At 35.5% G+C, this 16,459-nt stretch overlaps 3 protein-coding genes across 5 annotated transcripts in view; 1 reads left to right on the top strand and 2 right to left on the bottom strand.

Annotated features, from left to right (window-relative positions):
• The first annotated feature begins 3,621 nt into the window (after positions 1-3,621).
• On the top strand, positions 3,622-7,881 carry LOC132057601 (uncharacterized). Its single transcript, XM_059450227.1, has 7 exons — positions 3,622-4,694; positions 4,993-5,081; positions 6,071-6,241; positions 7,104-7,245; positions 7,394-7,453; positions 7,502-7,569; positions 7,666-7,881. The coding sequence occupies exons 1-7, from the start codon at positions 4,220-4,222 to the stop codon at positions 7,879-7,881; spliced, it is 1,221 nt and encodes a 406-aa protein (XP_059306210.1). The 5' UTR covers positions 3,622-4,219.
• LOC132056209 (uncharacterized) lies at positions 7,464-10,864 on the bottom strand. 3 transcript variants are annotated; one of them, XM_059448301.1, is made up of 2 exons: positions 7,994-10,864; positions 7,464-7,789 (listed from the first exon to the last, which is right to left on the bottom strand). In XM_059448301.1, the coding sequence occupies exon 1, from the start codon at positions 10,770-10,772 to the stop codon at positions 9,690-9,692; it is 1,083 nt and encodes a 360-aa protein (XP_059304284.1). In that variant the 5' UTR covers positions 10,773-10,864; the 3' UTR covers positions 7,464-7,789; positions 7,994-9,689. The 3 variants fall into 2 exon arrangements, with proteins under 3 accessions (XP_059304285.1, XP_059304284.1, XP_059304286.1); XM_059448302.1 differs by having other exon boundaries at positions 7,464-7,781; positions 7,931-10,864.
• The window catches only part of LOC132057600 (uncharacterized), a 22,263-nt gene continuing 16,641 nt past the window's right edge, over positions 10,838-16,459 (bottom strand). Inside the window, exons 4-7 of the mRNA XM_059450226.1 lie at positions 15,916-15,964; positions 13,072-13,180; positions 11,373-12,646; positions 10,838-11,272 (exon numbers count right to left, since the gene is read on the bottom strand). Of these exons, the coding sequence (XP_059306209.1) occupies positions 10,838-11,272; positions 11,373-12,646; positions 13,072-13,180; positions 15,916-15,964 (1,867 nt within the window). The remainder of the gene's footprint in view (positions 11,273-11,372; positions 12,647-13,071; positions 13,181-15,915; positions 15,965-16,459) is intronic.

Genomic DNA, 16,459 nt, shown 5'->3' with positions numbered 1-16,459 from the left:
TAATACCCGAGGTTTTGGGTTCGAACCCCAGCTCAATAAAAAAAAAAAAAAAGAAATTGCAAGGTAGAGGTTTGTAGCAAAGTTAGGCCTTAAGGCAAACTTTTACCCAAAATTAGGCCTATTCGGCCAAATGTTAGGCCTTAAAGCAGACGTTTATAAAATTCCAACGAAGTAAAAAAAAAATGCCTTAAAGGCAGAGGTTTTGCCTTATGTTTGAAGGTAAAACTATGCCCTTCTGGTGAAGGCAAAATTCTACCTTAAGGTAGAGCTTGAAACTCTGCCTGATGTAGACTTTTGCATGCCTTGCGAATTCAAACTATCCCTTCCGATTTTTTTTTTTTTTTTTAATTTTTGACTGAGCCCGAAATCAAGGAATTTTTAGCGAAGGCCAAAAATTAAAGACCACCAATCTGTGGGGCAAAAGTTACAAGCCAATGCCTTTAAAGGGCAATCGTGCAAATGACCTTTTCTTAATTGTGTGGAAGTATAGCTGTCGAGAAGGGAGAAATCGTGTTTTGGCCCTTTACAAACTTGTTTTATTTTTATGACCCTTTTACAAGAGATATTCATTTTTTACATATAAGAGATCTGAAAAAACACATGAGAGATTTGAAAAAGACATTTTCTTCTATTCAAATTATAAGAGGCCAAGAGATCTTATTTCCTCGAAATGAACATATGTAGCGATCATTCAAACAAAAAAATATATATATATATATATATATATATATATATATATATATATATATATATATATATATATATCTCTATAAACGTAGTTGCACGTTAATCCCATTCAATCTCAATCATAGTAATAAATATTAGATAATATTATTTGTAATTATATAAACTTACTATTGACATTTCCTTAAAGATTATGCAAAAGTAATTACAGTTTCCAACAAAAGAAGCTTCCAAAAATTTCAAAGTCGAAATGAATTTGTGTATATTCTTCAAAAAAAAAATTCAGTTGATCACCGGACGACCTCACAATCAATGTTGGCTAGGGATATTTACATCTTTCGAAAAAATTGAAGTGAAAAAAGAATTGTATGAACTAAACGTGAAAAAAGAAAATAAAAAGAAGAGTTCTAGCTAGCAGCAAAAATATATGTTAATAGAGGATGCTAGCCTGACTACCTTAGATTTCAAACCCATTAAGTTAGTTTTAAACGCACAAACTTCAATCACAAGAACAGTCCAATACAAATAAGGTTAGTGGCTTAATATTTCTTTATTTGAATGTGATAGCAAAAACTAATTAATTAGATTTGGAACTAAATTTCAGAAATAGTATTTGTTTTGGACTCTATTTTTAATTACATTATTTTTTCTATTTACCAAAATAACCAATAAAAATAAGGTAAAATTAGACTAAAATGGTATAAAAATCATTCAATATTTAAAGGTTATTTTGATCAACCAACATTTATATTCGTGCTTTTAAAATTATATATATAAAGAAGGATATTAGTACACTACCCTTCCCCCATTTTTATTTGAAAGAAAAATGTAAAGATATAGTGGATGAAATTGACAACCCAGTCCAGTTATACCTTTTCCATTTTTCTGTTTCTTAACAGAGAAAACAGCCAATGTTCATATATTCATTTTATACTTTGAGTCATGCATCTTTTTTGCCAAATGATTTTGGCCTCTTTTGTGGGCCAAGGAAAATCTCCACTAGAGAAGCACCGGCTGAGCCATAGTATCGAAGACGGGTTCGGCCGAACCTATAACCTTTTGTTCACACATTGTATTTGCCTTAAGAAATTTATGTAATATGTATAAATTAGTAATTTAGAATCCAGTAACTTAGAGGGTTTGAATTCGGAACCCACAAACCTCAAATTCTAGCTCCGACTCTGTAGAGAAGGCCACCCAGTGGAAGTCCTCATAACATGGGCAAGTTGCAGGATTGGCCTTCGCTGGGGGTGGTCCTTAATTTTTGCCCCGTAAATTGGTGGTCTTTAATTTTTGTCCCCTGCCTAAGACAGAATTTACAAAAGCAGGGCCTAAAGATTAAAGACCACCAATTTGAGGGGCAAAACTTAAAGACCACCAATTTGAAGGGCAAAATTAAAGACCACCCCAAATGAAGGGAAATCCGCTCAAAAAAAAAAAAAAAAAGACTTAAGATGCAAAAAATATGTTCGTGAGAGAAGGAGAATGTTATTAGAGATAGAAAAAAATATATATATTACTACAAATGAACAAGGTTTAGAACTTCCGATGAGCTTTAATTTGGGGTAGTATGTTAGTTATTATTTTTAGTACTCCCATTATTTATCAGAAAAATTACTTTTAATTGACATCATGATACATAAATTTTTCAAACTGTTAATGTATAAAAATTAAATACTAGTATCTAAATATAAGAGGGTTTACTATTTTAAGCTTGAACTAAAAATATTCTTTTCCTTTAAAAATAATTGATTTTGTCCTTGAGATTTTATATGAGAACATATATAATTTTTTCAAACTGTTAATGTATAAAAATTAAATACTAGTTCTAAATAGAATAGTGTTTACTATTTTAAGCTTGTACTAAAAATATTCTTTTCCTTTAAAAATAATTGATTTTGTCCTTGAGATTTTATATGAGAACCTATCCTTGAGGACCCCAGGCAAATTGAGCCTTACCAAAACTTGCGTGTTAGACATCTCCAAAGACATTTCATGAATGAAAATTCTGATCATATATACTTTAATTAAATTCATTTCTTAATGTAGGGGAATGTATATTCTTAATGCTAAAATTTTCAGGTTTTCAACACCAGGCATTTAATATTTCTAAAATTCCTGCTGACATGTTCAACATATATAGTACCAATTACCATTTCGATTTCCAGGTATTGGTTTCGTTTTATTCAACTTTCTAAATATATGAGATTTCTTGCTAACCAAGAGAAATTGTAGTGGATTTTTTATTCTTATCCAGAATTCTCACAGCCAATCATCATCCCACATTGCATTTTGTCGTTAATTTTGAGGTAACTTCCTATGAAAACTAATGATCTAAACAGGAAAACATTTTCGGTCTAATTAACTTGTGTAAATAAAATAAAAAACAGTAAACTATGTGTGAAAAAATCTATTACTGGTAACTTCATATTCTCGACTCAAATCTGAGACCTCTAATTGAGAATGGAGGAGTAATTACCAGTTACCACAGTGGCAAGCTTATACTTATTCAACTACTCTTTTTTGTAAAAAATAGTGATGTTCACGCAAGCTTGCGCGCATCCCGACTAATTTCACAAGTTCTGCTAGCTCCCACCCACATATATACTAGATAACTTTGTCCTTCAAGGCATTATATAAATAGGGAAAAATCACCTAGTATTTTTACCTCCGCTAGAATTTAAACCGAAAAATCTCATGGTTCTCAACCCACTTTATTTAATATTTTCTTACCCGAGCTTCACATTCAATTGAATCATTTTACCATCCCTATTGCGACGGGTTGAGCTTGAAGCATTCTTTAATTTATTTTTATAATTCTTTTCACAAGGTTTAATAGTCTAATAATCTATACATAAGCTCGAGATTCTTGAAGCTAAACTTTCCTATTTTTCGAAAAACCATTTGTTAATTTGTCTTTTTATTAATCTTTGCTTTGAAATTAAGTCAAACATTCCGAAATCTACGTGCTAATTTATCCACATTTCCGTTAGCCTCACAAGAGATCTTCACATTCAAACCATATATGCAAAAGTGGAAAGTTCAAGCCCTTTAAACCATATTCTTCATATTCCATCTTGATTATAAAAACAGTTTCATGTCGAGAAATTAAAACTCAGAATACATGCATTCAATTCTTGAATACCCTAGACGCCTCTTTCTTGAAGGTGGATAAACCCCTCATCATTGATTATAGTAAGTTCCTAGCTAAAAGTAGAGAAAAATTTAAACATAGTCAAAATCTCCTCTTCTTTTAGGATATTCCTTTTACCCCTATAATAAAGAATGTGTTTAGGAATCAACAAATTTTCATTTCCTCATCATTTCCTTCAACAACTTGAATGATCAAATAGTAATCCTCATTCTTCATCATTCTCAAATAATATTTTACCGTCATTGTCTTTGGCCTACCTTATTATTAATTAGCTAGTTTTATGCTGACTTTCATCCCATTGCAATCTTCGTCGATCCTAACTTGCTTGGAATTGAGGTATAATTATTGTTGTTATCGGTCTGTCTTATATAATCTTGAAAAATGGGCGGCGAAGTCTCTACGGTAAAAGCCAATGGCATGGCCACACCAACTAGGATCCACCCAAACTTCCTTCATCGTTTACATGACATGAGGAAAAGAAGACGTTTTAGAAGGCGAACAAAACAATCTACACCTTCAAAGAAAGAATTGCTTTCGTATGTTATAGACGAAGATGACAAATTAGAAGGAAGCCTAGAAAAAGGGGAGTATGTAATTAAGGATATGAAAAAACTAGAAGCAGATGAACAAGAAAGGGTGGGTAAATTGATAGAAGCAATTGTTCAAGAAGATGAAGAAGACGGGGATCATGGAGATGTTGAAGATGAAGATGATGATGATAATAAAGATGATGAGAGGATGATAAAGCGTACTCATGTTGAGGAGGGTGGTGATGTTTGTCCTGGTTCACCAAGTTTTAGAATATATTTCACAAATAACAATGTTGAAGACAAGAAGATTAAGGAAGTAATAATTGGTACGTATTTATATTTTAATAGAAACCATAAAAATGTCATTATATACGACTCCCAAAAATATGCAAGTGCAAGAGCATGAAATACACTGGGAGAAAAGCTAAAGAGACTCCCTGGCTTCAAGGGCCAAGTTAGGTGATGATCGGGGGTTCAATTGAATTCCCTTCATCGAAAACTTATACGTTTTTGTTTTTGAATCGCCTTATATATATACACTCATAGCTCGGCACGCCACTGCCTGGCCCATCATAGATTTTTGCTTCCTAATTTTCCTCTTTAATCATTTAATTTGCAATGCAGGTAACAAGGATGTCATTAGGAACACAACCCCAATTGCAGCTACTAAACCAACAACCCCTATTGCTGCTACCAGCATACCATCAACAAAGGTATATATGCATGTGATTCTTTAATTTCTGTCAAATATAAACGGTTTGGATATTATCTTCCTTGGTATAAATGGCGTTATTGAAGATGTATGCATGCCAGAGATGGGGACCCTCTTTTGCTAGAAGGACCAAAGACATCTCTAAAAAGACCAATTGAAAATATGTGCACTTTGGCAATGTTCCAACCTCCATAAGATTGCTGTTAGATGGTTTTAGTTATTGAAACTCAGAATTATCAACAGACTTTGTAGCTCATTAAAACAGTTATCTTTGCTCTTTCTCAGTACAGTTAAAACTATTTCCGTCTTCTTATGACAGAGATGTTGCAATTCTTAACTAGAAGCTGTAGGATTATCCAGTTTATTCAGAAGTTCGTCTAAATTCAAAACATAGTAGCATGATCAGACACAGATGTAGCCTGACCCTTTGTGCAATACATTAGACTGACACACTATTTTGGACACGAAGCATGTAGAGAAATATATGTCAAAACTACTACAAGTAATTAAATATGAACCCATGATTTTAGTTCAGTGCTAAGAATCTTAAATGTTGAACTCGTCAAATTTAAATCATACTAATTTAATGTGGAAAGCTTCTAGTGTCAAAGAAGTTAGTTTTTCAAATATTGGATTGATACAATTCTATATGAAACTGCATGATTAATGCGGGTTCATACCGTCAATCCCAACCATCTTGGAAATGCGGCAGAATTGTTGTTGTATTATGTGCCATCATCATAAACAAATCTGCAGCCATTTCTTTACTTTTGAGTTTTTTAACAGTAAAGATTTAACTCTCGGGGGCTTTACAAACACATAACAGGCATCTAAAGGAAGGTTAACAAAACAGATTTCGTTTGAGGCCAAAATAGCACAAATACTTGAGCAGCTAAACATAAACAGAACTGATGATATTGGCAATATGGCATATATAAACCAAAAGTAGGATTAGCAAAAATGTAAATTTTGTCTCACATTTTCATACAGGTGCTGGTGGGCAAGAAGGGGAAGAGAGAAACGAAGAGGAAGAGTTTTAGAAGTGCGCTACCAAAGAATTTCCTGAACGTTCGATCATGTTGCTCTGCACCTCACTCCAGCCTCGACCGCACCCGCCTTTTCCCTGGAAAAGCACCGCCAGATTTGTCCCAGTCACCCTTTGTTTGAAAAGCACCTGCTTGATAAGGCACCAGATTTGCTTAATTGAATTTGTAAATTATGCAGACACTTTAATCTATTTTTGGATGAGCGAAGGATATATATGAATATTTGCTTAAAAAAAAAAAAAACCAGTCTAATGACCCTAGTATGTTAATATTGTTTGCTATGTCTCCTTGTCAACTAAGAGGGAAAGAGAGGATGTAAACAACAGTTTAGCATCTTTTGGAAATTAAATAGCAGGTGCACTGTAATGAAAAATTCAGAGATTAATATTATATTATAGTTAAATACAAAACTGAAGCGTTTCGATTAACTAGTACAATGCTTATGTTTTCTTTCTTTTTCCCCCGGACAAACATTCAGATTTTTTTTTGGCTGTTAAATACAAAACTATTTCGATTTACTAGTATTTATTTCTGTCCTATTTCTTGTGAATTGTTTTCCCACATGCTTAATTCTTCAAGAAAGTATTGCTTCCATCAGTTTTTTCACTTGAATTTGAAAGGTGGCTAAAAGAGTAGAAAAACAAAAAGACCGAGTTTCAGTTCTCCATCGCCATAACATGACAATACAAATTTGGTTCTGCGTTTTAAGAAAATGCAACTGGACTAAATAACAAGGTCACATGACACAAAGCCGGACTATAGATATTTCTCTACTGTTTGTATCTTCTTCACAACCTTTTCAGATTTTGCTTAGCACTTAAGCCATCCTATAGGCAAAGCAGATTGAATCTAGAATCCGTCCATCAAAACAGTACAGTAAAATACAATACCATACATTATGAAACAATATGTAACAACTATCCAAACAAGCGATAGAGTAATAATGAGGAACTATGCTGAAATGACATGTGCAACAGCGCAATGACAGAGAAGACATAACCAGAGGAAGTCAATTATTGAAAGGATGGAACCAAGAAAGGTTTGATGGGAAATTATCGGGCAAGCGCAGAGAAGGGGAACCAGATAAGAACAAGCCACACTTCAACAGGGACAAAATCCGTTGGCAACTTGGATTATGTGAGAAACAAATAATGACATCATGAAAAGAATTAGTACCGTATACATAGGACAGGACTGCACATAGTTGAGAAGTCGTTATTCCATTAACAGCTTAATAAAAATGATGATAATCGTTTTTCTGTTCTAGAAATGGATTCCAAGTTTCAGTATGTTGCTAAAGACCGAACTGATAAATGGCTACATTATGGTAGTACATAAGCATGCAAACTAAAGAGAATATTTTTTATTACTGTAGAACTGGAGGAAAATGCAGAGGACCAATCTTACAAACAAGGAACGGCGGAATATAGCTTTTCAGGAATTGTATATAAGTACAAATTCGGTAAATTGCACAGAAAACCTTAGAGCAGCTAAATAGAACAAAGTGCATTAATAACTAGCAAGGACTTATAACAAAAGATCAATCTTCACGCAAGAGACTTCTCCCCTGACCAGAAAACACCAGAAATTCCATTTGACATCTACAGGAGGGCGTCACCCTACCAAAAAGTTCGTTCTGACCATTTACTACATGTCTCCGCGCCTGCAAAAATAGAAGATTTCATGATAGTTAATCCTCGAATGCTGTATCTCAACCAGAGAAAAGAGCAAGTAGATGATCAAGTTTTAACATGAGTACAAGACATAAGGGGGTACATACTGGGGATGGGAGATTTTAATACACATAAATATCTATTCAGAAGTGCAGGCAGAGGAAAGGAATTCTTCATCCTCCAACAATAAATACCTATTCAGAAGTGCAGGCAGAGAAAAGGAATATTTCATCCTCCAAAAATATCTGTAGATTCTTTGTTTTCATCAAGAACCCAACAGCTGCCTCATCAAATTCCAGGATGAACCCCAATTTGATTAGTTCAGCCAGTTGAGGCACATAATCTTCTTTCTCCCTTAGAATTCTCTCAGCAACTACTTGGGAGAAGTACGTAGCGTACTCAAGCTTGCACTTGTGACCACCAGATTTGTCCAGCTTCTGTATAAAGATCTTTGAAGTTTCCCTTTCCCAGCACATCATTCGGCTCACTTTCACATTAAAGACTTCTCCAGAAGAAAGTGACAGGCTGCAATCCATGGTTATTGGTTTTAACATTGCACAAATACTAACATCCATGAGGCATTTGAGAGCTTCATGTCTCTTATGCGCTTCCATTTGAAGCGAAGGATCAGCAAGGAAGCCAAGAATTAACTTAAACAAACCCCTCCCAATGAAGATTTCTCTTGGCTGCACCTGCTCAAGTCCAGCACAATTAATAGAAGACATGCCTTTCTTTTTAACAGATTCAGACAAATTACGAACACCAATTTTGCCAAATTTCAAGCAGCTTCTGCCGAGGCAAAGATGGCAAGCTTGGTTGTGGATACCAAACGAACAAGGGATGAGAAGAAGACTGTTCAAATAAATCCTTCAGATAGAGATCATCAGCAATAAAAACATCACGTTTGTCGAGCATCAAAATTTCCTTCAAGCCTGAACCTACAGGAAGTTTTGACAAGTTCTCAGATAGGAAGTTCTCGGTTCTTGAGCTCCAGTGCTTCACAATAAACTCCCAGAAAGTTTGACACTCTGATTGTGACAAACTACGGCCAACATCTTCCCACGATTTCCAAAGCTTGTAAAAATCATCAAGAGAAGGATTGCTTTTGACACCTAATTTGGAGAAGAAACTGAACAGTTCCTTGTCGTAGTGCTTCTCTAGAGAGAGCAGCTGAAGGCCAAAGAAACCACTTTTGTCATGCAGAACACAATCATCAGAATTTACCCACTCTCCATCATTATCACCATTTGGAAGCCATATGTTTCTAGGTTCTTCTTTAGTTGGTTCCCAGTTGAACTTACTCAAGTACTTATAGATCCGAGTGATAGTAATGCTGCTGGAATGGCTATTAAGGTAATCGGCAAGCAATGAGCATCCATCTCCAATTTCAACCACAACACCAAGAGACTTGAGCTCTTTCTTATACGACCCTATGTTGGAGCCATAAAAATTTTCATCAATGAACGGACCATCTTCTGGCTGTAAGATAAAATTCCACTGGGGACCAAACAATAAACATTTATCTGGAGACCTGTAACCAGCATTAGTCTTCATCCATTTTCTAGCAAGTTTTGACCGCAAAGTAGCAATGAGATCATCATTATGGTCCAACTTCCGTAAGCACTCTAACAATGAGAATGCGACTGGAGCAGTCATGACGCTAGGGTCTTCAGGCAATCGAAGGCTTGCAGGCACTAACTTTATCCCACTTGCAAATTTCACCCTTACTCCCATACTCTTAAGTTCAAACTTGTAATCATGAATGCTCCTTCCGTACCGAGTCTCACTATCATCAATAAAAGGCAACAGAGAGATTGATGATATAGATTCCCAAGCCGAATCAAAGAGTAGGCAATCTTTAGGTACTTTATCACCAATTCTAGTACGCAATCACTTTGCCTTTTGAATGCAGCTGTTAAGATCTGAAGGAAATTTAAAGCTGGTTGTCTTCAACTTTCTGTAACATGCAAGAAGGGAAAGAACACTATCCTTGTTTAAGGAACCATTCGATGTCTGCTGCTTAAAAACAGATACAAAAGCTTGAGTTGCCTCCTCAAAATTAACCACCACCCCTAAATGCTGCAACTCATTTTTATATGATAAGATATTGCTCTCATAGAAATTTGTATCAATAAGAGGAAAACTGTGAAACACCTGCAGCAGGCAGCCCCACTCAGGATCAAGCAAAAAACATTCAGCCGGAGATTTGCACCCCATGTTTATCGTCTTCATACATTCACTATCCTTAACTGCCCTGCATATTTTGTCAAACAAGCTCAGATGGCGAATGCACTTCAGTATCAAGAGAAAAGCATCAGAACTCAGGCAACCTAAGCGCGCTGGAGATCTCAGGTTGTCAACAACGAGCTGGTATTTTTTATTGAAACCAAACACCACTCCAAGCAGCTTCAGTTCTGTTTTAAAGGAAAGAATCTCATCCCCATAATGCTTATGGTCAATAAATGGGATGTCACTGATCTGTGAGGCAGCATTCCACTCGCTGTTCAACAAAACAGATTCCTGTGGGCTCTTCTCAGCTTGAGTAGTGCGCAACCACCTTCTATCATTAATGCTATTGATGAAGGTATCTGGGGGAAGATATTTCTCCCTCAGATACTTGATGAAATTGAGGATTGAAACCACATGGCCTTTGGTTAAAGTAGAATAAGTTGCCAGAGACATAAAATGTTCTCCAATATATTCACATGCCTCTTTAAATTCAAACATGACACCCAATGTGCTTAACTCCTCCTTGTACTGTTCTATTTCACTGCCATAGAAGCCCTGATCAACTAATGGAACATCCACAATAACAGATCCATTCTGCAGCAGATGTCCCCATGATGAAGTATGGAAGAATGATTTTGATGGAGGCCTGTAGACTGGGCTACCACTCAGCGATACCGTCAGCCAGCTTCCCTCCCTTATGCAAGTCAAGAATCTTCTTGGCAAGGAAAACTTGTTCATTTTCATCTCACAAATTCATTCCAACATCAGCAATGCATTTTCCTTGGTCAGTGGAGAAGACATACTAGAAATCACTGCATCAGGAGGAGGTAGGTCAGGAATGTATAATTTTTTCCAAGCTCAACATAGTCTTTGTGTCTCCACGGGTTTGAACCAATCAACCGCACCCATTTGCTTCCATTTGCAGGAACCATTACCCCTTTCCTTTGTCTGGTGACCCGACCATAGTTATCAACGAGCGGCAGTTTACTGCATAAAGCAGCAACTTGTTCTCTAGACAAATAATTCCTTGTGAGGGACTGATATAAGAAGTGGGTAAAAGCCACAACAATTTTTCTATCATGACTGAGTGACTTAAGAAGCAGAAGAGCATAGTCGTGCACATTCACAATGCACACATTGACCTCATTTGTAAGCCAATCAATAACTGTCTGGCCTTTAGAATGACTCCGGACTGCTGCTTGTGTTGATTTGGCAAAGAAAAGGCGATTGGAAAAAATGAAATTCTGAGTTCCAGTTGATTAGCCAAGAGATGTGACCAGACTCGTGAGATAAAAGCAATGAATGATCACCATTTAATGCCTCATATATGCTACACAAATCTACATCATCATCAAAATCAACATATTTCAAAAGTTGTATGTTCATCATCTCAGTTGTCTTGAAAGAAGACAGCCATTTCTCAGCAACAAATGCTAAAAGTTCTAAGTAAACATCCTCTGAGACTCCCAAAATAAGATTGGAACTCTGAATGCACTTCGCATACCATCCATTGTCGATTTGTTTCACTTCCAGAAAGTTTAAAATGTGCCTGTACATCTCCTTATCAAAATCTGAGTTTATGATGAATTTTCCATGGGATGAGATGTTATGCAATACAACCCCCTGCTTCCTCGCCTTGTTCAACAGATTCCAGAAAGCAGGAAACAGTCTACCAACGTCGTTGGGTTTCTGGAAGAATTGCTGTTCCACATATGACTCGCATGGAATGATACTTTCTTCCAGCAATTTTCCTTTAATGGAATCTCTCACGCCATTAAGAATTGGAAAAGGAGATGCATTGACTGGCAAAAATCCAAACATATGAGTCAGAGTAGAAACAGGAGCACCTTCATTAGCTCTCACAAGTGATGTGAAAGCATTCACAAAAGCAGAAGGGACACAGCCAAGAATGCCCTGGTTCCATATGTCATCCAGAAGGATTGTCTCCCTTGACGATGCTAGAAGAAAGTCAGCCTGAATTATGAAAGGGAAGTTCGTGACCATCTCCGTGGGAAGAATAGCATAAATCCCAGGAGAGCTTGTTCCCCTGTTGAGGAGCTCTCCATTGGGAAAAGCTAAAGTGATTACCCACTCATCAACATCCATTCTTCTATCCACTCTATGCTCCCGCCTAACAGGAAACTTCTGTTTCCACATGTAGTAACTGCACTCCCCCAGACCAGATTTTTCATCAGCTGAGAGATGGAGCAGGTAGGACTCAGCATCAATGTTCTTCTTAACAAAATCAGTCTCACTACTAGAAAAGGAAATGGCACTGACTGTATTAAGGCTGGGATCCTCATTGTCTTCCCTGACTGAGAGCTTCTTTATCTTTGAAAGAAAGAGAAGAACTTCAGGATGAATGCTGGAAAGCTGCTGCTTAACAGGTTTCACCTTGTCAGATTTCAGTGGCAGCACTACAGTTGTGGCTGGAAGGGTAGCAGAAGACCCATATATTCGTCTTATAACTGAAAGAGTTGGGTTTGCCTCCACCCACTCAGGAACAATATAGCCTACATTGCAGTGCTGGCAAGGTTCCTCACTAAATCGTGTCTGATACCCATTGCTGAAGATGTAAGGCCGAGCAGTGATGAGAAACACACTCTTGAAGCCAATGCCTGAGAGAAAAATGCATTAATTTCTTTTTCAAACAAGTTACAAATACGGATAAGGTATATGCATATTCAATTAAGTAAGAAAAATTAAAAAGATCAGTCAAATCCCGAATACATTCCTTTACCAGAATTCATCAAAAAACTAGAAAAAGATTAACTTTCTATTCAAAAGCTAATGTAATATGAAATAAAGCAGCAGCATACGAAGGACAGGCAGGTATAAATCCATGAGCAAGAACAGGACTTATTGAGGTTGAAGTAAATATATTTTGCACTAGTCTTTGAAGGGAGAAAATTGTATGCAGTTTTGCTTCACTAAATTGCACTTTTCGTACAAAAAACGATCTTGCAGGGACCCTTTTACTCCTCCGAATATGTGAGTGGCAGTTTTTAAAGATGGGAAACTAACACAGAAGCTGGACTATCACCTGCTATCTCATGGCTGGGATGTAAACTGGCATATTGTGTATATAAACAGATCATTTTGGCACCAAAAAGAGGGATAATGAGGTCAAATGGAAACAAACCTAATCTCCTCTATAAAAGATATCAGTGATCCAGTTATCAAAGAAATACTAACAAAATATCATTATTCCATCTTTTAAGCACTTCATTTTGATGAAAGCAAGGTTTTCCTGTATGTGCTTACAACACCGTTACTTTTCAAACAGACATTATTCAGTTAGTTAATCCAATTTGAATCATCTAAGCAATATCTGCCACAACATGGATATCTATAGCAAAGAACTTGTAAAATATTCCAGAAAGCAAATAATCCCATAAAAAACGTTTTTTTGGTCAGTCAAGGTCAAATATTGGGGACCCATTTTCAATTCCGAACAAGTAGGGGTCATCTATATGAATCTATCTATATTTGTTCTACTTTATTCTGTCCGATCTCATTCCAATACTATCAAATGTGTCTTCTAAGGAAATTAGGAATTCTAAAGCATAGGTTCTCTAAAGTATTTGGAAAAACATAAAGGAGAAAACGATTTTTGATGAATAATTGAATATGAATTACTCTCACCCACTTTATGTTGGCTAAGTTAGAGCTTACTAAACCATAAAGGGGCATACAGTAGTCAGGGCAATAGCTAGGAGGTTACGCGAACCCAATAACTTTAATCTGAACTCTATATTTATATTAAGAAATACACTAAATATGTACAAAAGTTTAAATTCGAAACAAATTAATAACACCTAATATCGCTATCCTAGCATTTAGTCAATAAAGTTCAAATCGTGGCTCCGCCTCTGCCAACACACATGACAAATAGCAGGAGCAGTACATTTTCACTAATTAAACTACAAACTAGTAAAGCAAAAACAGTCCCAGCCAAGTTTGGACACACAATCATAGGGCGAAAAAAGAAGAGTGAAAATTTAGGAACAACCAGTTGATACACATATGGGCATGGATGGGGAGTTAATTTCTCAGACGGTCACTCAACTAACAACTTTTATCTCAGAAAGTCACTCAACTTTATTTTGTAACACAAAAGTCACTCAACTAATGGTAATTATCTAAGCCAGTCACTTAACTTTATTTTGCATCACAAAAGTCACTCAACTATTGTCATTTCACCTACAAAGTTACTTAACCAGTTTAAGCGATATTTCGGGTTGATATTGCTGACGTGGATTTTTTAAAAAAATAAAAAAGCTGAGTGACTCCATGGATGGGTAAAATTATAGTTTTTGGTGAAATGTAGTTGTAAAAAAGTGAAAATATTTTGAAAAATAAGTTTTTTGAGTTTTTGGTATTCCGGAATACAACTTCAAGCTGTATTCGGAATTTTCATGGCCAAACGCTGATTCCGAAAAAAAGTGAAAAAAATTTCCGGAATAAAGTGAATAATTCTTATGGCCAAACGGGGGGCTTAAACTTGCACCTTTTTTCATTTTGACACCTTAATTAAGTGTTGTTCCTATTGAACCCCTGAACTCGCCCTCAAGTGTGTCTATCAAACACAATCCGACTTATATAGCAAACTTTGCAACAGGATATATAGAATTATTCTTTGTATGCACGAGTAGAAATTCAATTAGTTTCATTAGTACTTAATTACTAACTTCCAGTTCATGTGCCAAGGTTTTTTGGTTGATCATTGATTGAATTGATTTCTAATAGGTGTTATTGTTTTGTTGCATTTAGGTAGTCCAATAATTGGAAATATTCTTAAGATTTTGTTGCGAGATATCTAATTTAGTAATATAAACTACGTGGGGTTTACACTTTACAGAAGACAATCTTGTTTGAAATTTCTGGAAATGAAGAAAAATATATGGAATTTGGGTTTAAGAAGGTCCATTGACTAGATGACTAGTTTTGTAATAGGATGCTTAGATAGTCAAAGAAATGGTTTCATATATATATTATTTGAAAAATGTTATTTAAGTTGGATTGTGTTTGATAGATACACTTGAGGTCGAGTTCAGGGTTCAATAGGAACAATGCTTAGTTGAGGTGCCAAAATGGAAAAAAGATGCAAGTTTAGAGGGCTGCATATGCATTAAGCTTTTTTTTTTTTTTTTTTTTTTTTTTTAACCCCTCACGCAAATTGTGTGGGTTTCTTTTATCTCACAAGTTGGTGGACTCAAAACTTGTATACACGAAAGTGTTATTTTAAGTTATTTAATTGTGAGATTTTAAAAATAAAAAAAAATAAAAAAAAGAGGTCTCAAACAACTTCTATTTATTGTGTGAGACAAAATAAAAAATAAAGTTAAATTTAATTTTATATATGTAAAAGAAAATTTATACTCGCCACAAAAAAGTACTGAGGGAGACACAAGACACTCTGTGTGCAATGCGCTAAATTGAAGAGCACAAATAATATGTCAAAACTACTAATTTCAACACATATAAAATACGAGAAAAAAAGAAGAATAAATATTTTAATGTTAAAAACCTCAAAAGTTGAACTCGTTAAATTTAATCCACTAATCCACCCGGTTATTACCTATGCCACTGGCTATAAAATGTAAAGAACTACATTTAGTATCAGAGAACTTAATTTTTCAAATATTGGATTGATACGTCATGTGAGTGTAAATGGAATGACATGATTAGTGCGGGTTGAACTCTCGGTCGCTTCTTTCTTTAGGTACATAAACGAACATGTAAGAGTCATCTAAAGGAAGGTAAAAAGAAGAAAGATTTGGTGAAGGACCAAAATAGCACAATTACTACAGCTGCTTAATACAAACCACATTTGCTTGATAATTTTTTTGGAAATTAACCAATCACCCTGTGTTTGCTATGTTACCTTGTCAATTGGATGTAAACCAACTTTAGCAAATTCAATAGCAGGTGCACTGTAATGAGGAATTCGGAGATTAACATTACAAATAGGGAAAAGGGTCAAAAATGCCATTTTACTTTGGGAAAAGGGCTAAAAATATCTCCTGTTACAAATTTAGGTAAAAAATACCCCTCCCGTCATTAAAGTTTTCAAATATACACCTATCTTACCAAATCCCCCAAAACAACTCAATTTTATTTTTAAACCCGCTTCATTTAAACCCGACCAAACTACATAAAAAACCCATATGCCACCAATTTATTCCCGAGTCCTACATCTGGAGCCACTAGGCACAGGAGCGGGTAACCCATATGGGTTTTTTATTTAGTTGGATCTGATTTAAATGAAGCGGGTTTAAAAATGAAATCGGTTATGTTGGGGATTTCGGATAAGACAGGGGTATATTTGAAAACTTTAATGACGGGAATGGTATTTTTTACCCAAATTTGTAATGAATGATATTTTTAGGGGTAAATATCTCAAAAGGTCATTGAACTTTGAGAAATTA

The sequence above is a fragment of the Lycium ferocissimum genome, chromosome 5 (assembly GCF_029784015.1).
Source record: "Lycium ferocissimum isolate CSIRO_LF1 chromosome 5, AGI_CSIRO_Lferr_CH_V1, whole genome shotgun sequence".
Classification (NCBI taxonomy): domain Eukaryota; kingdom Viridiplantae; phylum Streptophyta; class Magnoliopsida; order Solanales; family Solanaceae; genus Lycium; species Lycium ferocissimum.
The sequence above is the reverse complement of the archived record's forward strand: the minus strand, read 5'-3'. Positions and strand labels throughout refer to the sequence as shown.